Source organism: Dendrobates tinctorius, unplaced genomic scaffold (genome assembly GCF_039654945.1).
Source record: "Dendrobates tinctorius isolate UK_male_01 unplaced genomic scaffold, ASM3965494v1 ptg000028l, whole genome shotgun sequence".
Lineage (NCBI taxonomy): Eukaryota > Metazoa > Chordata > Amphibia > Anura > Dendrobatidae > Dendrobates > Dendrobates tinctorius.
Genome location: NW_027361696.1, coordinates 374,730 through 401,459, shown reverse-complemented (window position 1 = coordinate 401,459; position 26,730 = coordinate 374,730). Strand labels below are relative to the sequence as shown.

Below are 26,730 nucleotides of genomic sequence, written 5' to 3'. Positions count from 1 at the left end.
CCTGCATCGTAACCATAAGATTCAGCATTAGAGGTATGCAAAAGAACATCTAAACAAGCCTGATACATTTCCATTTTGGAAATAAGTCCTGTGGACCAATGATGGTAAAATAGATCTCTATGGCCACAATGATCAAAAGGTACAATATGTCTGGAGAAAAAAGGGCACAGAATTTCAGGAAAAGAACATCTCGACAACCATTAAGCATGGGGGTGGACCAATCATGCTTTGTGGTTGTGTTGCAGCCAATGGTACGGGGAACATTTGACGAGTAGAGGGAAGAATGGATTCAATGCATTTCAACAAATTCTTGATGCAAACATAACACCATCTGTAAAAAAGCTGAAGGTGAGAAGAGGAAGAGGATGGCTTCTACAAATGGATAATGATCCTAAACACACGACACAATCCACAATAGACGACCTCTAAAGGCGCAAGCTGAAGGTTTTACAATGGCCCTCACAGTGCCCTGGTCTGAACATCATTGCTATTGTGAGGTCTAGCCACAGAATTTCAGATGGAAGACAACCCAGGAATCTCACAGAACTGGAGGAATTTTCAAAGGCTAAATGAATGAAAATCCCTCAAACAAGAACTGAAAGACTCAAAAAGTGTTTACAAGCTGTGATACTTTCAAAAGGGGGCGCTACTAGATACTAACCATGCAGAGTGCCCAAACTTCAGCATATGTAAAAAAAAATTTTTTTCCTAAAATACAAAGAAAAATGTGTCATCTGTAACCTTAGGCCTTATAGATCATTTCATCTTCAACTTGCATAACTGTTCTCAATAACAGTAGTTTTGACCAGGGGCACCCAAACTTTTACATGACACTGTATAGGAGGATGGCTAAGCACACTTTACAAGATGGCCTGTGAATGATATAGGAGGATGACGAAGGTTCGGATATAGCAGGAAGGCTGAGCATAGAAGGGATGAGGAGCACTTACTTGCTGATCACAGAACCTGCTTTGGAGGCGACGTCTCCCGCCAGGCACATGGGTCTGATGTTTTCATAGGACCTGATGACACATAATCTGCAGTTATTTATCCACCATTTACAATTCTCCGACTTCATTCATCATTAATGTTGTAGGTTATCTTAACCAAGTGATATCTGGGGACAGAACGGGTGGCTGCAGGGACCACAGAAAATTATTCCAATGCTGAAATAAGTCCATCCCGGCCTCGAACCTGAGACTTGTACCTACCTCGGTATGTAAGTGTCCACATGTAGGTACCACAACATCCCGAAGCAGAACATGACTGTAAGAAAAGCAGCGCCGGCTCTCCATCCTGCAGGAGGGACACAGAAACGACTGATACATTGTGACAATTATACCACACACATCAGATGGCAGATCTGCCACATACATGACCAATCTCTGTACAATCAGAACAAACCTTGTGTTCAACTTTACAATGAAACTCAACTCATCTGCCAGAAAACTTATATGTCACAAAGATTGCAGTGTGTGAACAGAGATCTGAAATCACCTCCATTGTAAGGCCCCCGTTACACACTGCGATATCGCTAGCAATATCGCTGTAAAGTCACCGATTTTGTGACACAGCAGCGATATTGCTAGCGATATCGCTGCATGTGATACTTACCTCTGACCGGCTCCACCGCTGGTTATCGCTGATCGCGCGAGAAGCTCCTGGACCATTTCTCGTTGTCAGCTTCCTGCGGCGCTTCTTGTGGCGCCGACGAGCGACGCGTGGAGCCGGGCGGGAGGACGCAGGATCGCCGCGTCTGACAGCGATCCCCGTCCCCAGCGATGTCGCTAGTGAGATCTGCCTGTGTGGCAGCTCACTAGCGACCACCTAGCGATGCACCAGCGATCCCGACCGCGTCATATCGCTGGTCGGGATCGCTGGTGCATCGCTAGGTGTAACGGTACCCTTAGGAATAGGAATGTGGAGAAGGACAAGATCTGCTGGAGTAAATAGCAAGAACAGGCCAAAGTCATCATCTGTAAAGACCCCACACACTTAGGACAGCTGTCATCAGTCCCCCCAAACAGAGGAGTGCCCACTCTACTGTGTTTGTTCTCTACGAGAGCTGCTCCCTGACATCTCTATCCCCTTATATCACCCTGTGCTGTATTAAGATGTGATATCATCGCTCCTCTTATATCACCTATACTGTAATAAGATGTGATATCACCGCTCCTCTTATCACCTTGTACTGAAATAAGATGTGATATCACCATGTACTTTAAGATGCGATACCACCGCTCCCTATATCACCCTGTACTGTAATAAGATGCGATATCACCCCTTCTCTTATATCACCCTGTACTGTAATAAGATGCGATATCACCCCTTCTCTTATATCACCCTGTACTGTAATAAGATGTGATACCACCGCTCCCTATATCACCCTGTACTGTAATAAGATGTGATGTCACCGCTCCCTATATCACCCTGTACTGTAATAAGATGTGATATCACCCCTCCTCTTATATCACCCTGTACTGTAATAAGAAGCGATATCACTGCTCCTGACAGCTGTTATATGTGGCTGCTCCATCGTCAGCGAGTGTCAGGTCCGTTATACGGAGATCAGCAATAAAGATCTGATGCCGACACAACAAAACATCTGCTTCACTGAAACCAAGAATTGGGGCTCAGACTAGAAGCTGCAACAAACCTTCACTGTGGACAGAACCCGTTCCTGATACAAAGCTCCAAGTTCCCCGATCACAGAGACACATGGGGACATTGAGCTGCCTACTGTCACCACTCCAGAGGAGGCAGGACAGATCTGAGGTCAATGGAAGCTAAACAGATCCATATGCAAGGAGCACCCCCAACTGGGAGCCATATAAATCCATATTCAGTGAGCTCCCCCAGCTGCTGGACGTATAAATCCATATTCAGTGAGCTGCCCCTTCTGGTGACCATATAAATCCATATTCAGTGAGCTCCCCCTACTGGTGACCACATAAATCCATATTCAGTGAGCTCCCCCTACTGGTGACCACATAAATCCATATTCAGTGAGCTCCCCCTACTGGTGACCACATAAATCCATATTCAGTGAGCTCCCCCTACTGGTGACCACATAAATCCATATTCAGTGAGCTCCCCCTACTTGTGACCACATAAATCCATATTCAGTGAGCTCCCCCTACTTGTGACCACATAAATCCATATTCAGTGAGCTCCCCATAAAGGTGGCCATAGAATTCCATATTCAGTGAACTTCCCCAGTTACTGGACATATAAATCCATATTCAGTGAGCTCCCCATTAAGGTGGACATATGAAGCTATATGAAGAGAATCATGCCTAGTGGCAGCCATATAACATATGCAGCGAGTTCCTCCAGTCATGGCCAAGATACAATGACATTTTTACTCACCTTGTTTGCTGTTCATATTGGTCGTCGGAAAACTTCTGCTTCTCTGACAGATTTCATGGTCATCAATCTGAAAGGCAAAATGGGACAAAACTGTGACTTGGTGTCTGAGTTCAGGGGACTACAATACCCACCCGGCTTATTAGGATATGGCAGGTGCAGTAAGTTACTGTTCATCTTCCTCTGCTCCCAACACATCACCCATTAGCCTGTAATTAGTGGGATCGGACATCTAATGCGCTGACACAATCACACTGGACTTTTAGATCACAAAGTCTGACGAGGCGCAACACACCGGCCGGGTTCAGGCTGAACGACGCATGTGACGACTCTGCAGCTACCCGAGTCTGACGTAACGTCGTCTATTAAATGTCTCACTGTCTGCCATTAACTCACAACAACATTTTGCTGCAGTTGTTTTTTTTAATATCAGCCCGAGCTGCCTGCCTAGCCTTTGCGGGTTATTAATTATAGGGGGACCCTATGTCATTTTTTGTGGTGCCCCATTTTTAAAAAGTCAGTAAAGGCTAGATATACAGCTGTGAGCTGATATTAATAGCGTATATACAATGTGATGTATCTACTCCACTATATAAGTACTGTGGGTGCGGATACATATTAGGCAGCAAGGGAACAATCAGTTTGTGATGTAGGTGTGTTAGAAGCAGGAGAAATGGGTAAAGTGTATGGATCTGAGTAGATGACCGTCAACAGGGTGATATCCTACGCAGCCCCATACGGGTACATGTCATCGCCGACCCCTCTCCACTGACTAAATCTATCAGAAAAGGATCTTGCTCATCTAGATGAACTGGTTGAATTTTTAGGAGATTGCATAATGTTGCCTGGCAGTATATAACCTTGATCTGTAATATGGAGAGAAAAGCTGACTGAGGGGCGAATCCACCTGTAATAAGTGGTCAACCACAAGACTGTTCAGCCAACGGCTCTTTCTTTTGACACCACCCACCTGCACACACTTGCATGCTCAATGTGACAGAGTGTGAATGTGTTCTCATTAGGAATTGAACGGATCTCTCTGTCCCCATAGTTGTAGCTTATCTTCACTGAAAACAGAATTGAGCAGTAAAAGCTTATTTCCAAGACACCATGTTATACTATTTGTAGAATGGCTGACAACTGGTTAATCACTGCAGGTAGAGCCACTGAGACCATCACTGATCCTCAGGACCAGGGACTTGGAGCACCAATGCGGGTCTGCAGCCCATCCTAAACGGAGCACAAAGTTGGAGTCCGCTCCATCCATTGTACGGGGTCTGAAGCCCACCCTAAATGGAGCGGAGGGGCACAAGGTTGGAGTCCACTCCATCCATTGTACGGGGTCTGCAGCCCATCCTAATTGGAGCAGAGGAGCACAAAGTTTGCGTTCACTCCATCCATTGTATGGGGGTCTGCTGCCCCAGTTTAGGAATTGCTGTGGTCCCAACGTTTGGTCTCTCTGTGATCTGTGAGTTATTCCCCATCCTAAATGTAGGGGGATGACTTTTAAGCTTTTAATATTTGACAAGTCCCCATCAGATGAGAATCAGAAGGTCCTCAACAAAAATCCACAGAGTCAAAACAGTCCAGTCTGCTAAACGTTACATTATACAAATCTCCCTCTATATAAGAACATCTCAAACGTAGAAATCAAACTAAAAAAACTCCAAAAGATTGAAAACCAAAACAAGAAACTACACAAAATGTACAGAACAAATTAACTAATTATCACCATCATGAGCACAGAATTAAGGAATCATAAAATAAAGTCTGAAATACAAAAAGGAAAAATAACAAGAAATAAAACTAAAAAGCAATTAAAGTGCAGAATATAATGAAAGGAAGCCACAACACACAAATACCCTTACATCACTCCAGCGTCGGTCGCCTGCACCCGCCTCTACCTAAAATAAATGACCCCCTGAGATCCGGCGCGGAATGTTATTAGTTGTTTCTATCAAACCATGACATCAGCGGCGGAGGATCACCCGGGACACAGTGATCAACCAAAAACATAATATTGTGGGCACAACACCCTGCTGGCAACAGAGAAACACTCACAGGTGGCACCGACACCAGGGACCATCCCTGAGTCCTGGACACCCTGCTGGCAGCAGAGAAACTCACAGGTGGCACCGACACCAGGGACCATCCCTGAGTCCTGGCACCCACAGTGGATGATACCAGGGCTCATCTTACCATTGACTTCACTCAGCAGGAGGATCACAGCCACAAACTCAAAGGCGAGTGCAGAGCGAGACCCGAGTGGCAGCAAGTGACGGAGCCGCGCGTGACAGGAGTCAACCCACCTGATGTTTACTTACAGCAGGTGTCAAGAAGACTAATGTTGTCTCCTATCATTAAGAAAGAGAAGTCCACAGCACGGAGGAGCCACTCCCACAGATGGTACAGACATGAATGAACAGGAAGGAAAAGAACCACTCACAAGGCAAAAGTAACCTTGCTCAGTGATACTGACATCACCAAAACTAGGGTGCACTTACCAGCAGCCACACCCAAGCAGGGCAGGCCCCCGGCAGGATGTGCCCTCTGTAGTACCATCTCTTACTATACAGAGGCCAGAGAACACAAGAGATACAAGAGCCAAATAATGCAATGCAAAAAGAAACAAGTGATACAAGAGCCAAATAATGCAATGTAAAAAGAAACAATATACAAGAGCCAAATAATTGCTAAGCACACTACCCAAACCCATTTCCCTCGCCAAGGGATTGGCCATACTTTGAATATCAATGAAACATACTGATCTCTGTAGACAATACGCTACATCTAGATCAAAAAAGTGTGATAGAAACACTCGTTAAATAAAATTCCAATTTTTATTTCAACATGTAAATAAAATGAAGTGCCTCATGCCATAAAAAGATCAGAATTTAGCGTATACATGAGTTCAAGGAACATAAAGAAGAGACATATATTGTTAAATGCATATCAAAATTGTGCATGAATATTTTCTATAATGTCTGTAAAAAATATTTTAGAGAAATAAATATAAGACCAAAAACATCACTGTGATCTCATATTATTGAAAGCACACCATATAATTGTTATGCAGAGATAAATTATCCTTTTTCAATTTATTTTTTGTACTTCCCAATAAAATCTTCCTTTTTTCATAAATATTGCAACAAACCGCATGGCCTAATAGGTTGTAATTCACATATTATTGCTTCAGATTAACGCTACAGTGTCAACAAAATATAATAGGGGGAGGAAGCTTTGACAGCGAAACGCGCGTCGGGGTTTAGGATCTTTAGCGGGCCATTTGGCATCTATGTAGCAAGAGCTGGGAACAGGTAATATGCATTTATGAGACATTTATAGTGTGACTTGCATGTCTGGTCGTGAGCCGTGTTATAGCGTAGCTTTATGTGTAATGTAACGGCAGCATTTGCAGCCGTTGCTATATGCTTCAGTCTACACTCATAATGAGACCTTGCATTGTGCAAAGCACATGGCAGTATTGGGAACTGCCTTAGTGTGCTTTTTGTCTTCTTTGTGCAAAATATGGAATTCATTAAATAGTTTGGCCTTCTCACCATATTATGTGTCTATACTGAGGCACCTTTCTAAGTAGTTGAAGTATGGTAAAGTACAGTTTAAATTATTAACAAGGAGTACGCTATAAGGAATCTGCTACATTATGTGTCTATATTGAGGCACCTTTCTTGTAAGCAGACTATGTGGTAAAGTATAGTTTAAAATATTAGTAAGGAGCACGCTATAAGGAATTTTTTCTAATGAACATATAAACAAAATAGAAGGTGGATAAATTTTGGTGGCACTTTCTCTGTATTACAAACAGGAGCATTTCTATACGTTTTTAATGTGCAAAGCATGCAATTTACAGATTGATGCGGTTTTCCACTATTTTATTTTGTTGACACTGTAGCGTTGACATGTAAATCACAGTGCGAAACATGGTTGTGACCCAATATACAGAATCTTTGGTACGTTCCGTTACAATGTATCAGTGCAGATAACCAGGATCCAGGACAGGAGGGATGTGGGCAGCTGAGGGACTTAGTTTACATAGACTGTTCATGGTGAATACACTGCAACAAACTCTCTGCTGTGTGATCAGAACCAATGCTCTGCCTCCGAGTCTAAAGAAGGTCCCTATTCTAGGAAGCAGGTCTTCAAAAGGTGAGTAACTGAAACTAAATGTAATAGAAAGTTGCAAAACTTTTGACATTCATCAGCTTTATTTACATAACTCATGACAGGTCCTTTAAATTCTAAGTCATCGCACTGATGACAACATAAGTCGTCTTGTAAAGCTCAAGGACATAAAGGGAAATGTCCTCCTGCAATGTGGAATCTACGCAGAGAATCACGAGTGCAACAGAAGACTACCGGAAAAATGTCACCAGTATTTGTCTTCTGGGAGTGGATGTCACTTCTTCACATACAAAAGAGCTGGCAGACTAACCACAGAGATACTGAACACACAGAAGAACAATCACACTATCCACCTCATAATGAATGACAAGGAAATCAATTTTTCCAAGGTCACAGCTCAGCCATAAAGTATAAAACATACACAACACTAAATCATATAACTACTATAATACTGCCCCTATGTACAAGAATATAACTACTATAATACTGCCCCTATGTACACGAATATAACTACTATAATAATGCTCCTATGTGCAAGAATATAACTGCTATAATACTGCCCCTATGTACAAGAATATAACTACTATAATACTGCCCCTATGTACAAGAATATAACTACTATAATACTGCCCCCTATGTACAAGAATATAACTACTATAATAATGCTCCTATGTACAAGAATAAAGGATGGAATCTCCAGCGCTGGACTTCAGTTAAAAATACATCATTTATTGTAAATTCTTAAAATCAAACAGAAAAAGTGTGGATAAGGACATACAGGCAGATGGGGTCTCTGGTGGTCTCCAACCAACGCGTTTCGACCTAGAGGGTCTTACTCATGGTTCACACTAGACCAATACTGACGACTACAAATAGTACAAAAACTAGTAAATCACAGGTGTTGGACAAAAGAATTAATGAAAATAGGGAGTATCCCTACCAGTTAACTCTTGCAAACACTCAGCCTAATGTGGAGCTGAAACAAAAACTAGTCGGAAAAACAGGAAAAAAAAAAAAAAAAAAAAAAAAAAAAAAACCTAATAAAAAGATATCATAAGAATATAATAACAATCACAAAAATTATCAGAATAACCAGAATTGAATAGGACTAAGTAGAATGTAAATATACAGAAGAAAATATCAATCTAATTGCAATATTAAATCAAGTCGTTTGTTCAGACCTAATGGTACTCTTGTATTTAATTTAAAAATCCAAAAAGTGTGGATAAGGACATACAGGCAGATGGGGTCTCTGGTGGTCTCCAACCAACGCGTTTCGACCTAGAGGGTCTTACTCATGGTTCACACTAGACCAATACTGACGACTACAAATAGTACAAAAACTAGTAAATCACAGGTGTTGGACAAAAGAATTAATGAAAATAGGGAGTATTCAGTCTCACATAAATTGTAATTCAGAAGGAGTAATATATGTTATTGAATGCGTTTTTTGTAACCTACAATATGTAGGCTGCACAATAGGACCTCTTAAAAAGAGAATTAGGAAACACTTGTCAGAAGCTACTAGTAGCAATTATAATATTTCAGCAGTTTCTTATCATTGTAAAACTGTTCATGGAGGTAAAACTGATAGCCTCAAAATTATAGCAATAGAGAAAGTCTATAGATCTACTAGGGGAGGTGATTTCAGGAGAAAATTATTAAATCGTGAATCATTTTGGATTTTTAAATTAAATACAAGAGTACCATTAGGTCTGAACAAACGACTTGATTTAATATTGCAATTAGATTGATATTTTCTTCTGTATATTTACATTCTACTTAGTCCTATTCAATTCTGGTTATTCTGATAATTTTTGTGATTGTTATTATATTCTTATGATATCTTTTTATTAGGTTTTTTTTTTTTTTTTTTTTTTCCTGTTTTTCCGACTAGTTTTTGTTTCAGCTCCACATTAGGCTGAGTGTTTGCAAGAGTTAACTGGTAGGGATACTCCCTATTTTCATTAATTCTTTTGTCCAACACCTGTGATTTACTAGTTTTTGTACTATTTGTAGTCGTCAGTATTGGTCTAGTGTGAACCATGAGTAAGACCCTCTAGGTCGAAACGCGTTGGTTGGAGACCACCAGAGACCCCATCTGCCTGTATGTCCTTATCCACACTTTTTCTGTTTGATTTTAAGAATTTACAATAAATGATGTATTTTTAACTGAAGTCCAGCGCTGGAGATTCCATCCTTTATTTTGCTTCAGTCAACACCCCTGATCAAGGTGACTCCGTGCGCAGGAGGATTATGGATCGCAACCGAGACTGGTGAGCTGACCTCCCTTCATTTTCCCTATCCTTCTATAATTATATGTACAAGAATATAACTACTATAATAGTGCTCCTATGTACAAGAATATAACTACTATAATACTGCCCCTATGTACAAGAATATAACTTCTATAATACTGCCCCTATGTACAAGAATATAACTACTATAATACTGCTCCTATGTACAAGAATATAACTACTATAATAGTGCTCCTATGTACAAGAATATAACTACTATAATAATGCTCCTATGTACAAGAATATAACTACTATAATACTGCCCCTATGTAAAAGAATATAACTACTATAATACTGCCTCTATGTAAAAGAATATAACTACTATGATACTGCTTGCTATGTAGAAGAATATAACTTCTATAATACTGCTCCTATATACAAGACTATACAGTTGTGCTCAAAAGTTTACATATCCCAGCAGAATGTTGGCTTTCTTGGCCTTTTTTCAGTATGAGTATGAATGATAGCACCAAAACTTTTTCTCCACTCATGGTTAGTGGTTGGTTGAAGCCATTTATTGTTAAACTACTGTGCTTTCTCTTTTTAATCGACAACCCAAAACATCCAAATGACCCTGATCAAAAGTTTACATGCCCTGGTGATTTTGGTAATAACATGCACAGAAGCTGACACAAGTGGGTTTGAAAGGCTACTAAAGATAACATCCTCACCTGTAAGGCCGGTTTCACACTAGCGCATTTTCAGCGCGCGCACGGCCGGGGGTAGCTCCGCCCCCGATCCGGCTCTCTGCCCGGCGTGCCCGCCCCTTCCTTGTAGCGCCGCCTCCTAGCGGACAGCGGCGCCTGCGATCGGCGCACCCTATCTTTAGCATAGGGTGCGCCGATCGTGCGCAGGCCGTGCGCTAGTTGCGCTTTGACCTGCGCTGCGCACTTTTGACGGTGCGCCGTGCGCGCCAAAATCAAACTTTTCGGATTTTGGCGCGCACGGCGCACCGTCAAAAGTGCGCAGCGCAGGTCAAAGCGCAACTAGCGCACGGCCTGCGCACGATCGGCGCACCCTATGCTAAAGATAGGGTGCGCCGATCGCAGGCGCCGCTGTCCGCTAGGAGGCGGCGCTACAAGGAAGGGGCGGGCACGCCGGGCAGAGAGCCGGATCGGGGGCGGAGCTACCCCCGGCCGTGCGCGCGCTGAAAATGCGCTAGTGTGAAACCGGCCTTACCTGTTTGCTTGTAATCAGTGTGTGTGCATAAAAGCTGAGTGAGTTTCTGGGATCCAGACAGACTCTTGCATCTTTCACCCAGTCACTGATATTTCTGAATTGTGTGTCATGGGGAAAGCAAAAGAATTATCAACGAATCTACGGGAAAAGGTAGTTGAACTGTATAAAACAGGAAAGGGATACAAAAAGATATCCAAGGAATTGATAATGCCAGTTAGCAGCGTTCAAACTGTGATTTTAAATGCAAAATCAAGGGCTCTGTAAAAACAAAACTACGGTCAGGTAGACCAACAAAGATTCTATCCACAACTGCCAGGAAAATTGTTCGGGATGCAAAGAAAAACCCACAAATAACATAAGCTGAAATACTGGACTCTCTGAAAACTAGCGGTGTGGCTGTTTCTAGATGCACAATAAGGAGGCACTTGAAGAAAAATGAGCTGCATGGTCGAGTCGCCAGAAAAAAACCATTGCTATGCAAACACCACAAAGTATCTCGCCTACAATATGCAACACAGCACAGAGGCAAGCCTCAAAACTTCTGGAACAAGGCAATTTGGAGTGATGAGACCAAAATTGAACTTTTTGGTCACAACCATAAAGGTTACTTTTGGAGAGAGGTCAGCAAGGCCTATGCTGAAAGGAACACCATTCCTACTGTAAAGCACAGAGGTGGGTCGCTGATGTTTTGGGGATGTGTCAGCTACAAAGGCACAGGAAACTTGGTCAAAGTTTAAGGAAAGATGAATGCAGAACGTTATCAGCAAATACTGGAAGCAAATTTGCAATCATCAGCCCGGAAGCTGAGTATAATGGGACGTAATTGGATGTTCTAACATGACAATGATCCAAAACACAAGGCCAAGTCGACCTGTCATGGGCTACAGCAGAACAATGTTAAGGTTGTGGATTGGCCATCTCAGTCTCCTGACCTCATTATCATTGAGCCACTCTGGGGAGATCTCAAGTGTGCTGTTCATGCTAGACAGCCCAGGTATTTACAGGAACTGGAGGTTTTTGCCAAGAAGAGTGGGCAGCTTTAACATCTGAGAATATAAAGAACCTCATCCACCACTACCACAAAATAATTCAAGCTGTCATTGATGTTAGAGGGTGCAATACATGGTATTAAGAAATGGGGTATGCAAATTTTTGATCAGAGTCATTTGGATGTTTTGGGGTGTCATTATGATTTAAAGTACAAGAATATAACTACTATAATACTGCCACATCTATACAAAATTTTAAATGATAAAACTGTTTATATAGATGAATACTGTTGCAAGAACAAGCACTTTTACAATTTACTGCTTATGTAAATGTCCAGCCGTTCTCGAGCTATTAATGTTGTTCTTTTATTTACAGCTCGTTGCCAGTAGACTGACAATTGATGCTGTCTAGTGTGTAAGCAATATCGTAAAGATGGGTAGATTAGAAGGTAGCTGCAGCTCCAATGATCCTGCTCAACTTTAAAACAGTGCTTTCAAGCTAAATACAAAAGAGCTTATGAGCGAACATGTTCTGCTTTCTGGTAGTGGTCGGTTTCCAAGGCAACGAGCTGTAACAAAAATAACAGTATTAACCCCTTACTGCCATCGGACGGGATAGTACGTCTGATGGCAGTATCCCCCACTTTGACGTGGGCTCTGGCGGTGAGCCCACCTCAAAGCTGGGACATATCAGCTGTTTTGAACAGCTGACATGTGCCCGCAATAGCTGCAGCTATTAACTAGTTAAATGCCACTGTCAAACTCTGACAGCGGCATTTAACAAGTGCTTCTGGACATCTGGACGGAAATGCGCTCACCGGTGACCCATGTCATGTGATCGCGGGTCACCGGTGTGTCGACATGACAAGCAGAGGTCTCCTTGAGACCGCTATGGTTGTTGATGCCGGATTGCTGTGAGCGCCACCCTGTGGTCGGAGCTCATAGCAATGCAGTTAGTTATTCTGCTACATAGAGGCGATCTGAGCATCGCCTCTATGTAGCAGAGCTGATCAAGTTGTGGCAGAAGCATGCCAAAAGTAAAAAAAAATATATATATTGTATGTTTTTAAAAATATGAAATTTTTTTAAAAAAAACATAAAAGTTTAACTCACCCCCCTTTCGCCACATTTAAAATAAAACAATACAAATAAAATCAAACATACAAATATTTGGTATAGCCACATTCAGAATCGCCCGATCGATCAATAAAAAAAAAGGATTAACCTGATTGCTAAACGGCGCAGCGAGAAAAAAATAAAACGCCAGAATTACGTTTTTTGGTTCCACGACATTGAATTAAAATGCAATAACGGGTGATCAAAAGATCGTATGTGCACAAAAATGGTGACATTAAAAACGTCAGCTCGGTGTGCAAAAAGTAAACCCTCAGTCAACCCTAGATCACGAAAAATGGAGACGCTATGAGTCTCGGAACATGGTGCAATTTATTTATTTATTTTTTTTTAGGAAACTTTGGAATTTTTTTTGACCACTGAGATAAAAAAAGAACCTTGACATGTTTGGTGTCTATGAACTCATAATGAACTGGAGAATCATAATGGCAGGTCAGCTTTAGAATTTCGCGAAGCTAGTAAAAAAGCCAAACAAAAAACAAGTGTAGGATTTCACTTTTTTTTGCAATTTCACCGCACTTGGAATTTTTTTCCCGTTTTCTGTTACAGGACATGGTGAAACCAATGATATCTTTCAAAAGTACAACTCGTCCAGCAAAAAATAAGCCTTCACATTGCCATATTGACGGAAAAATTAAAAAGTTACAGCTCTGGAAAGAAGGGGAGGGAAAAATGAAAATGCAAAACCAAAAAAAGCTCCGGTCATGAAGGAGTTAATAGCTCAAGAACGGCTAAACATTTTAATTAAGCAGAAAATTTAAAAAGTGCTTTTTTTGCAAGAACAATCTGACAATATCCATCCATGAAGCTGGGAATAAAACTATAATACTTCACCCGTCACATTTGACTGTCTCAGACATTAGATCCATTGCACTGGATATATTGCCACATCCAGAAGATAATATTTTGTGGACTTTCATCTCTAGTTCCTGTGAACAATTACAATAAAATTTTCTGGGAACAATGACAAATCTGATAAGGAAACGCTGCTGCTGCTGCTGCTGCTGCCGTTGTGATGAAATGGTCTTGTCACTTGATGATTGTGAAATTGTTTAACTTGTAACTTTAGGACATTTCTGGCTTATGTAAATGACAACTATAAAATTCTATGGAATAAAACAGTTTTTTAAAGCAAAAAAAAAAATATTTCAGTGTAAATTTGCAGATTTTCTTTTCTTGGTAGAAATTTGTGATATCAGATTAGATCCAAAGAAACAGATTAAATTCTTCCAGGATTCATCTTCTGAGAGACCTCCAGATCTGGAGGTTTTCTGTCTTAGGGCTCATACCCATTTGCGAGTAAAAAATTGGTCCGTTTTCTGGACTGAAAAAAACAGACCAAAACTATGCAATTGTCATGCGTTTTGTATGCGATTTTTAATCGCACCATCCGTTTTACATCCATTTTTCATCCGTATGCCATGCGTTTTTTTTTCTAGGCAACTATTTTTCTACAGTCATTTACAGGACCATTTACAGTGTTATATGACACAGAATGGCAATGTATCCGCTTAAAATGGATGGAAAAAGGATGGTCCATTTTTAGTACGCTTTTTAATCGCATCCATTGACTTGCATTGGCAATTTTCAAGCGAAAATCGCAGCAAATCGCAGCATGCTGCGATTTGTTTCTCAGTCCGATTTCGGATGGGAAAAAAAATCACAAGTGTGATGTCACCCATTGACTAACATTCAATTGCGATTTTTTTCCCATCCGAAATGGTTGATTTTTAATCGGATTGCACTCGTCCGATTTTCTCTCCAGTGAGTACGAGCCCTTAGAGCTATATTTTCCATATTGTTGGTGATTTTTTAAAATAAAACGTTAACATCAAAGAGGGGGGAAAAAAAGCATAAAAGAACTAGCTCATAAATACAGGTAAATGGCATAAATACAGCGAGCCCACGGAGCAGAGGCTTTGAACGTCAGGTCATTGAAAGATGGAGGACATTCAGGATGTGGGTTTGCTCAGGCAAGTTACTTCAAAAAAGAGGAAACATATTGGCAGTTTTGTAGCACAAAAAGTAGCAAATTGTGCTGGATGCCAAATGTGTAAATTCATTTGTTTCAGTTTCCTGATTTTTATTGCACTTTCCAATTTTTTTTATATGACTGGTAGTGATGGGCGACCCCCGAACAGTAAAGTTCAGGATCCGTACTGAACACCTACTGTTCAGGCACGGACCCCAAACACGGACTTCTCCAGGAAGTAGGTGTTACTCTTTGGGCTCGGTCCCCCTAACACCAGGTGTTTCCTATGCTGTCATCTGCATGACAATCAGAGAAACACCGGCGTCTCTGATCAGCAGTAAGATCATTACCGCCAGTCATTACCCTCAGCTGTCAGCTTTATCATGGTTGATTAGCAAGAATAGAGGGGAACCCATGCCTTTTTTTTTAATAATTTAAATAAATTATTTTAAAAAATGGTGTGGGCCTCCCCTATTTTTAACAAGCAGTCAACCTAAAGCAGACAGCTGGGGCGGGGTTTCTCAGACTGGTAAGGGGTCATGAATATTGGTCCTCCCCAGATAAAAAATAACAGCCACCCAAAAAAAGGCGCATCTATTAGATGCGCCAATTCTGGTGCTTTGCCCAATCTTTCCACTTGCCCTGTGGCAGTGGCAAGTGGGGTTCATATTTGTGCAGTTTGATGTGACCTTTGCATTTTCAGGGGACATTAAGCTCAGCAGTTAGTAATGGAAAGGAATCTATAAGTCATATGGTCGGTAAAAAACACCCAGAATAAAATCCTTTATTTGAAATAAAAATAGATTGTTGAAATGTATTTTAAAATAACAAACACAGTTATACTTACCTTACACCCATTCCATTGAAGCCATGATCTACTGTAAAAAAAACAACATTATCCCTCACCTGTCCGACTTACCTTAATTCATGCTGTAATCCATGTCTGCAATAATTATTTTCAACCTGGATGATGCCTATATGCGCCTGTCCAGGCTGATAACCACTGATGAATGATCTGCGAGCACGGTGTCAGTGACTACTGGTGACGTCATCAAGGTTACTGTAGGTTACTGAGGTTGCGTTCCTATCTCAGTTCATTGTGAACTGGGCCGATGAACTGCGGTGACCTCAGTGAGATCACTGCTAGCACAATGAGGAAAAACACTTGCGGTAACTTGATGACTTTCCACTGGTTGAGCAACTCATTATCCCATGGTTTTCAGCCTGAATGGTCACATATAGTCACTGTCCAGGTTGAAAACCAGTTATTGCAGACATGGATTACGACATGGGACAGTATGTCAGACAGGTAAGTGATATTGTTGGTTTCTATTTTATATTTTTATAGGAGACAAGGGCTTCAATGGAATGGGCGTTAGGTGAGTATAACTGTTATTTTTAAATACATTTGTAAAAAAATGTATTTTTATTTTAAATAAAAGGGCTTTATTCTGACTGTGTCTTAAATTACAATCTAAACTACAGGATTAGTAATGGATGGGTGTCTCAGAGACGCCCCTCCATTACTAAGCCATGGGCTTGATGTCACCTGAAAATACAGGTGACAGCAATCCCACAATTATGAACTCCACTTGACAGCCGCCTGAGGAAGCCAACACAAAATGCGTTTTGGGGCTGCTGGCAGTGTACCACATGCAGGGTAACAAAGGGTAAGAGATCATCAACGTGTGTGTGTAGTGATGCAGCTTCATATTTGGGCCATCTAATTTTGAAGCCATTGGGAGCATAGATGGATTACCTATATATAGCCTTTATGTGTTACTTTATTCTGTCTTGCATTCATCATACACCTGATGTTTAGGATTATTGAAGCACCTGCACTTTATAGGTTTACGTATTGATTTATATACTCTCCCTGCCCTAATACTACATGTGATACCTATACTTTTTTTACCTGAGTCCCTGCTCTATACAACTTTGCCTATGATTATATATATTTTAAATATATAACAGGGCATACAAATAAAGTTTATGAATTATATTTTTTTTTACTATGTGCTTTTTTAGTAGTTACTTATGTAGGCTGATGGGAGTAGTACTCTTTCATCAGCATATGCCTCTGTGTCTGGAGGTAAACTTTTTACCAACGGCCACAGCTGCGGGCTCACGCTGTCATCTGACAGTGTGGGAACCGCAGTTCTCTGACCGCCGATAATAATGTCACCGCTGATCAAAGGCAGTGTTTGCTGCGCTGTCATGCAGTTGACAGCATGGCAAACAACAGATGTTCGAGCATCCCATTCATCCCATACTGTTCTGGTACCCAAACCAAACTTCTTTTTAAATGTTCGTCCAAACCCACCAAACCTGAACATCCAGGGGTTCGTCCATCATTAGTGGCTGGGGCTTATTTTGAAGGCCAACCCCTGAGTAGAGCAACAAATTGTGTGTCTTTTAGGACATAAATTGTAAATTTGAGTGCAAATCGGCAGCAGCTCACGGGTATTAGTGCGAATATGAAGACAGCACCCTGAGGTCAGTGAGTGACCAGGCGGCCCAGGACTTTATTATATTGCTGTATTAGGATTTATTTTGTCGTGCATCAAGATAATTGCTTGTTGCATCCAGGATAAACTTAAATCGATTGTGTTAAAGTGAAGGTCTTGTTCCAACTTTTTTACACAACAGTTGTTGATTCTGTAAACTAATCTTCCCTGGAAAATGGCATTCACAAGAACAAGTCATAAATTCAGGAGATCACAGGGCAAAGGTAATGGATAATGAAAGAGGGCTAGGCACAACGGGATGGGGGGTCAGTTCAGTGTAGGGTATCATGTAATAGAGGTCGCCTTCTCACTGGCAGATGGACTCATACACACTGATAGAAATGGGCATTAAGAACTAAAAGTTTTCTATGTGCACGGGCTAGTGTAATGCCTTCAATGTTTGCAGACTGAGCCGAGTGATGGAAGATTGATCATTAGGTGGAGGTGATTAAGCATGTCCAAGTGCTGGAGGACACACATGCTCAGTCCCCTCTACCTAATGATCCAAGTGCTGGAGGACACACATTCTCAGTTACAGCCATCTGCTGAACCGAGTGCCTGAGGACACACATGCTCAGTCCTTATCTACCTAATGATCCAGGTGCTGGAGGGCACACATGCTCAGTCACCACCTAATGAGCCGAGTGCTGGAGGACACACTCAGTCACCTCCACCCAATGAGCCAAGTGCTGGAGGGCACACATGCTCAGTCCCCTCTTCCTAATAAGCCGAGTGCTGGAGGACACACAAGAAGGGGATGTGGCGCTCCAGGGAAGTCCAGTCGCCTCAGAGGTTCTGCACCTCACCCAGAGGTGTGGTGTCTTACTCCCCAGGTAAGGTGGGAGCACCTGACAGGACTCTAACACCTGCACCCAACACACACACCCTATAGCAGCAGGGCATCTGGATGTACCCTACAGGAGGAGAATCTCAACCCTGTCTGGGTGGTAAAGGGTGTTGAGAGGTGGGTGAAGCTAGTAGAAGTGTGGAGCAGCTCCCTATTAGGAGGAGCTGCAGAGAAGGAAAGAGACAGAAGAAAGCTCCCTGAAGAGGGAAGGGATCCAAGAGGCACGGGCAGCGACCATACTGCCTGTGGGGCTCGTTCCATGCCTACTAACGTTGGGTGGAGGGATCAGGTCGCAGTATAGGGACTGGCCCTATAACTAGTGGAGTAAACAACGGACTCAGCTAGATCAACCAGAGTCTACGAGCATTGCAAGTGCTGCAGCCAAATCCACAATCATTTGCTGAAAAGGCACACACATAGGATCCAGGGACCTAGAGGTTATTCCCGACAAGATCCGAGTCTGCTGGCTTGGGACACTGCTTGTGAAGGTGCTGGACAGGAGGGAGGAAATCAGCACAGTGAGACAGCCAGGAAAGGCACACACTGAAGGGAGTCCTGGAAGGGTGTTTTTCCATCTACCTGGGAGTTTGCTGGACCCCTGACCTTGAGGACGCAGCACCAATTGGGCACATGCATGTAAGTGAACTGTGAGTAAAACTTTGGAACTGCACCCAATTGTGTCCTCTAATTCCTCCTGCGAACCTACACAGCTCTGCTACATCTACCATCACCAAACACCACTGCCCTGGGACAAAAGCTCTGCCTGTGGAGAGCTATTCCAACTCCGCTGCATCCCACCATCAGTCCCAGAGGATCTGCACTGCAGTGCTGGTCACCTCTGACCAGATACCACAGGTGGAGTCACAAACTTATCTACACATAGACTTTATTCCTCATCAGCTCTTATTTTACATGGACACTGAGGGCCTCGTACCGGGTCCCTGCTGCCGTGACACATCCCTTTAAGACACAGGTCCAGTATCGAGTAACCCAAAGCCCTGAGGGGGTGTTCCAGGCAGAGCTGCCACTAGGAATTTCGGGGCCCCATACTGGCAAAATTTTCATGGCCCCCATGAGACTCCGCCCAGGCTCCACCCAGCCCCGCCTCCAGCCCTCAAACTGTCCACAGTCCCACTGCTCTCTCTTGGAAAAACTCCACTTCTCACCTATCACACATTAACAGTTCCCATCACCAGATCACACATATAGCCAGCAGCTTTTGCTTTGGACAAAAGATTTTTTTAAGCTTCCACCATAAAAGGGTAGACACTTTTGGCCGGGCTCTACTCTACTGTAACCTATTGAATATTTGTTAAAATATGCAGTACTTTAGGTATATTTTTATTTATTTTTCAATTTTTAAAATGACCAATAATATCACATACAAGGACCAAATACCGCTACACCATGTCCAGACCACATATTACTACCATAGTGACCGAATAATATCACATACAAGGAACAAATATCACCGCACCATGACCAGACCACATATTACCACCACAAAGTGACCAAATAATAGCACACACAAGGGACAAATACCACCGCACCATGCCCAGACCACATATTACCACCACAAGGTGACTGACTACTACAATACTGATCATTACAGGTAATATAGTGATCAATGCCATTATACACAGGACCTCTGTATATAATGTACAGGTAACACAGTGATCACTGGTGATATTATACACAGGACCTCTCTATATATAGTATACAATGTATAGTGTCAGTGTACAGGTAACACACTAATTCACCAGTGACGTCTCTAGGTGAACTCCTTCATCCTTGCTTTTCATTCATCCAGCACAGATCACCATCACGTCTTCCAGCCAGGACTCGTCTCTGTAGGAAAAAACACAGTTATCTAGAGCTCCGCTTGCAGAACACTTTACTTATTTTTTCCCAATTTCTACATTACACCACATGAAGAAAAAAAGGCAACATAGTGTCGCTCTGCACAGTAACAGAACCGCCCCCCGATTTAAAACAGTATCCTCAAAAAATTAAATACATCACTGCAGTAATAATATCACTTAATTAGCCCCTATGGTAATAATATCCCCCATCCTGACCCCCGTGTGTCTCATTCCTGGCTTTAGCCATATGTTCTCCCATCCCGCCCTCATGAGAATCCTTTCTGCCCCCATATTATCTCCATCGTATCCATCCTGCCCCATGATCCTGTGCGACCTGTCTCCAATCATGCCCCGTATCTCCATTCTGCCCCAGTCTCCAGCATTCTGCCCCCATGTCCAGCATTCTGCCCCATGCTCAGCATTCTGCCCCATGTTCAGCATTCTGCACCAGTCCAGCATTCTGCCCCATGTTCAGCATTCTGCCCCAGTCCAGCATTTTGCCCCATATCCAGCATTCTGCCCCATGTTCAGCATTCTGCCCCAGTCCAGCATTCTGATCCAGTCTCCAGCATTCTGCCCCATGTCCAGCATTCTGCCCCAGTCCAGCATTCTGCCCCATGTTCAGCATTTTGCCCCATATCCAGCATTCTGCCCCAGTCTCCAGCATTCTGCCCCAGTCTCCAGCATTCTGCCCCAGTCTCCAGCATTCTGCCCCATGTCCAGCATTCTGCCCCATGTTCAGCATTCTGCCCCATGTCCAGCATTTTGCCCCATGTTCAGCATTCTGCCCCATGTTCAGCATTCTGCCCCAGTCCAGCATTCTGCCCCATATTCAGCATTCTGCCCCAGTCTAGCATTCTGCCCCATGTTCAGCATTCTGCCCCATGTTCAGCATTTTCCCCCATGTTCAGCATTCTGCCCCATGTCCAGCATTCTGCCCCATGTCCACCATTCTGCCCCAGTCTCCAGCATTCTGCCCCAGTCTCCAGCATTCTGCCCCATGTCCAGCATTCTGCCCCATGTCCAGCATTCTGCCCCAGTCCAGCATTTTGCCCCATGTTCAGCATTCTGCCCTATGTCCAGCATTCTGCCCCCACGTCTAGCATTCTGTCCCATGTCCAGCATTCTGCCCCAGTGCACATTCTGCCCCATGTTCAGCATTCTGCCTCATGTCCAGTATTCTGCTCCATGTCCAGTATTTTGCCCATGTCCAGCATTCTGCCCCAGTCCAGTATTCTGCCCCATATTCAGCATTCTGCCACAGTCCAGCATTCTGCCAGATGTTCAGCATTCTGCCCCAGTCCAGCACTCTGCCCCCAGGGCCCCCCGGATCACCGCTGTCAAAAAAAAAAAAGCTCTCCTTACCTGGCCGAGCTCCAGCGGCGGGCGAGGCTCAGTCCCTCCACGCTGCAGCGCGCTCTAGCCAGCGACTGACACTGACGTCAGAAGCCGGCGAGGTGTGCGCTGCGGCTGACGTCAGCTGCCAGCCTCCGATTGGCTGGCAGCTGTTAACTATTGACGTGCGGGCCGCCGGGCCCGCGTGTCAATAGCGTTTAGCTGCCGCCCGCAGCACCGCTAGCCAGGGCCCGGTTTACCTGCCGGTAGGGGCCCGGTGAGCAGAGGAGAACGGGCCCGATGCGGGCCCCCTCTGCCCGCCGGGCCCCATATGCCAGTCAGGGCAGTAATGCCCTGATGGCGGCCCTGGTTCCAGGGACATGCTGTCAGCTTCCAGAAGAGCAAGGAGACTGATTCTGTCCAGAGCCTCAGCAGTACAAATCACAGCAACAGATCTCATCTGTTGAAATTTTTTTAAGCAGATATTGCCATGAAGTTTGGATTTTAAAGTCTGCGATGTGAATATTCTTTGAGTGGATTTCAGGGCGGATTTCTCCTTTTGTAGTGAACTGAGTGAAATCCACGATAAATCTGCAGCTCAGTCCACAGCTTTGCAGATTTTTCTGCACCAAATATACATCTCTGAAAAGTCTTCCTGGCATTGCTCAACTGCACAGTTATGGACTGAAGTCATCCATTGTGTTGTGGAGATGACGGAAGAGACTGTGATTGTCACTGATCACCTGCATTGCAGCATAGTCTCATCATGATGAGACAGAAAAAGAGGAAGAAACAGCAGGACAATCCCCAGGATTCACCTAAAACTGAGTGGGGAGACTGACCCAACAGTGCGAAGAGACTGACCCAACAGTGTGGGGAGACTGACCCAGCAGTGCGAGAAGACTGACCAAACAGTGAGGGGAGACTGACACAACAGTGAGAGGAAACTGACACAACAGTGCGGGGAGACTGACCCAACAGTGTGCCACGTGGGCGAGAGGTTAAATCACAACATTACCTACTGCTGCTATACTGTACACATCTGTCATAGCACCGCAAACCATGTCCATGTCTGATCGCTCTACATTGTGCACAATTTCCATGGTAATGTTCACACGAAAAATATATAACAGCGATAATGTTCCCTGCAGTCCTATGTAATGCCACAAATTACACATTATTGTTGCAGAGCTGAGAGTGCTACATCATTATAGAACTACAGGCAGCAGCAGATCACACTAAGGTTATTTTTGTGGTTAGATCAGGACTACATAGTATACTGAAAGCAAAACACCAGAGCAAGGAAAATCCTGAAAACCAGGGAGATAACTACAACAGAGAGCAGCAGCAGCAACCGGCCCAGGAGGGTGTGAAGAGATCTGGACGGATGAGAAAGACTGTACCCAACTACTCCAACCCCGAGACGGCTCATCGTCCGCCCAGAGAGGGAGACAGGGGCACCCCAGGCACCAGGAAGAAGAGCCCAGCAACATCCTGTGGGGAGATGACATCCAGCCAGTCCACGAGTTCCTTCTCCTCCCGAGTGGTCACCATGTTGCGAGAGTATGAGAACGCCGGCAAAGCACTGACTGGGCTGTAGGAGCAGCTGCAGGAGGCCTGGATCCTGAACACCAGTGCCTCCAACAAGGAAAGACCCGCGACCTCCCAGAGGTTTAAAGCCCTCAGAGATGAGGTGGTCCGGTTAGTGGACCTCAGGGAGGAGTTTGAGAAAAGTGCAGGTCCCTTCCTGGAAAAGTTTAAGAACCAGCGGCGGTTCTCAGAAATGAAGGGGTTAAATACCTCGGGAGAACCGCCAGCCGGCGTCCTAATTGAGGAGGAGGACGACGACATCGTCATGGCTGGAGTCCCATGTGCTGGAATGAGCCAGGAGAGTCAGGGGCAAAGCCAACAACAGGGAATCGCCCTCCCGACACGGCAGACGACTCCAGCAACACAGGCTGGAGTGTCAGTGGAGGAAGAGGAGGAGTGCGGTCTGCTGAGAAATATCTGAGAGCTGGAGTCTCCTGTGCACCTGACCAGATTTTCCTTTGGTGAGGACGAGCCAGCGGAGGAGACAAAGAAAAAGAGAAAGATGAAGGAAGCTGCACGGGAGGAGATGAAACTGAATGGGAGGAGACACAGATTAGATATTAGAAAAAACTTTTTGACAGTTAGAGTGATCAATGAGTGGAACAGGCTGCCACAAGAAGTGGTGAGTTCTCCTTCAATGGAAGTCTTCAAACAGAGGCTGGACAGACATCTGACTGGGATGATTTAGCGAATTCTGCTTTGAGCAGGGGGTTGGACCAGATGGCCCAGGAGGTCCCTTCCAACTCTACGATTCTATGATTCTATGAGTTACAAATATGCACCAATGTCTGATGTTACACCTACTACCACCTGTGTAAACCCCACCAAACCTAAAGGAACGGGCTCTGCAGTGGGTCCAGGGCATGGACAGGGTGGGGAGAGGAGGAGGATGTCCGGCGATGCTGCCATCTGTGCGGGGAACAGTGCAGGGGGCGATGCTGTGGAGGTACTCACGGCGCCGGACATAGGGGACCCCGTGGAGTTTCCCTCCCTGCCTACTGCGGCTAAACCGGTTATCACCGGGGCCGAGGAGAAAGGGGGGGATGTTCATGCCGTTGCGAAAGGGGGACGGTGTGGGCACACTCCATCCCTGCTCACTGCAGCTGAGCGTGTTGCGGCAAAAGGGGGAGCACTGTTGTGACAGGGGCGCAGTGCGCCTCAACAGAGGAGAAGAGGCGCGCGTCAGGGGAGTCCTGCAGAAAAGCAAGGGAGAACTATAATTGGCGACAATACTGTGCGCACTGTGGCGACAGGGGGGTAGTGTGCCCCGGCGGGAAAAAAAGACACTAATCCCCAAAAGTCTGTGGCTACAGGGCAGGCGGCTGACAAACATTCTGCAAGGACAATAAGGGGCATGGTGCTCCAAAAGCACAGCACAAAGTCAGCAATGAACCAATTAAAGCGGATGTGGTTCTGTACTCCTCCCCCCGGTCCAGCAGGTGTGATTGCAGAGACTCCAGACACAAGGGAGGAAGGAATGGATGTGACTGTGGAAGGTGCACAGAACAATGGTAATGGGGTGAATGATGGGTGTTGTGGAGGAGTGAATAATGTGAGTTGTGGTGCCGCAAATGATGGTAGTATTGGTGGAGTGAATGATGGGAATAGTGGTGGAGCGAAGTAGGAGAGCAGCACTGGTGTTGGTGGAGGGGAAGTAGGTAGTGGTCCCACTGCCCCCCCAGTGGTGGCTTCAGCCCCAAGCTATTAAGGAGATGTCACTGCTGGGGGTAGTAGTGTGCCCTTGTCTGGTGGCCCGGGGACTTGCAGCAGCGCTTCCTGGATGCCCTGAAGAAAGGGGAGAGTTCCATCAATGTAGAGGGGAGGGAGGTTGATCTTTCTGGATAGAGAGACACGGTCTTTCTGCCTTCTGAGATAGAGTTCCAGTGACTGTCTGGTCTCTGCTAACACCTGGGCAGAGGAGTAACTGTAGGAACGTGGCCCGTCTCCAGTGGGTAAGCAAGGATGCCTGTTCTAATCGGTCGAAGGTTGCTGAGCTCCTGCTGGGAATGGCCTTTGCGGCACATGACATCTCTGCCTTGATCCATCCCTATGGGACCTCCTACTTCGATGTCAGCTTCGTGAGACCGGAGGGCCTTAAGCTTTTTTGGTCTCGCCATGAGCTGGCTCGGCAAGGTTTCGTTCCTTTCACGATATCCCGCCAGAACTCAGTCAGGAGGGTGACCATTTTGACCAGTAACGAGTCACTTTCCTGTATGAACATCTCTACCTGGATTGGTCGATATGTCGACATCGTCGGCATTCCCGAGAAGACCCGCGACGACCATGGTATCTGGTCAGGGGCCTGTAACCCATATACCTTCCTCAACATTTTTGCGGAGGGACAGGATCCTGATTTTCTACCAGGGACAGCCTAAGGTCTGTCACAGGTGCGGCAGCCTCACACACTTTAGTGCGTTGTGTACCACCCAGAAATGTGCACTGTGTGGGGACCTCGGCCATCTCGCTGCTACCTGTGACAGGATTAGGTGTAACTTGTGTGGTGACCTCGGTCACCCATTCAGTCACTGTCCACGTTTCTTTGCCAATCCAGTCCTGAAAGCGGCGAGTGCAGGACAGGCGAAAGCCGGGACTAATCTTGCCGGTGAAGGGACCAGTAGGAGCGGAAGAGTCAGGAATCCGGTGAGTAGCAAGCTGCCGCCATCCAACATCAGGCGGCAGGAGTAGCGCCATGGGAACAGGGGGCAGGGAGTAATGACCCTAAACTCTGACACAGGTACTTCACTTGCAGCTGAGGATCCTAAAGACAGCGAATTGAGCGAGGAAGTCAGGAGACTTGAAAGGGAGGAGCAGGCGGATGCCATGTCTTCCCAGGAAACTTCATCCGGTGACAGTCTGGATGAGAGGGAGAGTGGTCACAACAAAGGAAAAAGGGTAACAGGAAAACAACCAAGGGTAGGAGCAAGTCCGGGTCTCGAGCATCCAGGAGCCATTGGAAGGTCCATCCGCCCCCCCCTCAGGTCGATCTCTCCAACCGGTTCCAGGCCCTCCAGAACTCCCCTCCAGAGGGGGAGGACGGGAGCCCAGAGCCGGAGGTTGCGGACAAGGTTGTTGAGGCTCAGGAGGTCACTGGGTCTTCTTCTCAGGGAGCAAATAAAGGGCCCTCTGTGAAGGGGGGGTACCTCAGGACCACCAGACAAGGGCCAGAGTGTATGTAAGGAGAGAATGATGAGTCTGTCTTAAGCGCACTAAAAACTCATCATTGCCGGAGGAAGAGGGTGAAACTGTTGGGGGTGGGAAGAAAAAGGCTATCTAATTCAATCAATCATGATGGCAGCACCCAGCCCGTTGATGCTGGCAACCATTAATGTTGCCAGCATAAAGTCAGAAGCGGCAAGGTACACGGCCTTTCATTTTCTCGGCCAACTTGATGCCGACATTTTGTTTTAGCAGGAGACCAGGCTGACTGACCTATCAACCATGCATAAAGCAAGGTGGGAGTCGAGGCATGGGCCCTCCTACTGGTCTCTTACAGCCGAGCCGTATAGCGG

The 26,730-nt window shown here is 44.9% G+C and overlaps 1 protein-coding gene across 9 annotated transcripts in view; it reads right to left on the bottom strand.

The window, feature by feature from the left end:
- The window catches only part of LOC141085029 (CMP-N-acetylneuraminate-beta-galactosamide-alpha-2,3-sialyltransferase 4-like), a 165,444-nt gene that overhangs the window by 18,691 nt on the left and 120,023 nt on the right, over positions 1-26,730 (bottom strand). For 5 of the 9 annotated variants that reach the window (XM_073569962.1, XM_073569965.1, XM_073569966.1 and 2 more), the window contains 3 exons: positions 3,370-3,436; positions 1,212-1,296; positions 951-1,022 (listed from right to left, as the gene is read on the bottom strand). In XM_073569962.1, the coding sequence (XP_073426063.1) occupies positions 951-1,022; positions 1,212-1,296; positions 3,370-3,385 (173 nt within the window). In that variant the 5' untranslated portion in view covers positions 3,386-3,436. Of the gene's footprint in view, positions 1-950; positions 1,023-1,211; positions 1,297-3,369; positions 3,437-5,565; positions 5,772-20,194; positions 20,454-26,730 lie in introns of those variants that run through there. The other 4 variants (XM_073569960.1, XM_073569967.1, XM_073569968.1 and 1 more) reach the window with 4 other exon arrangements.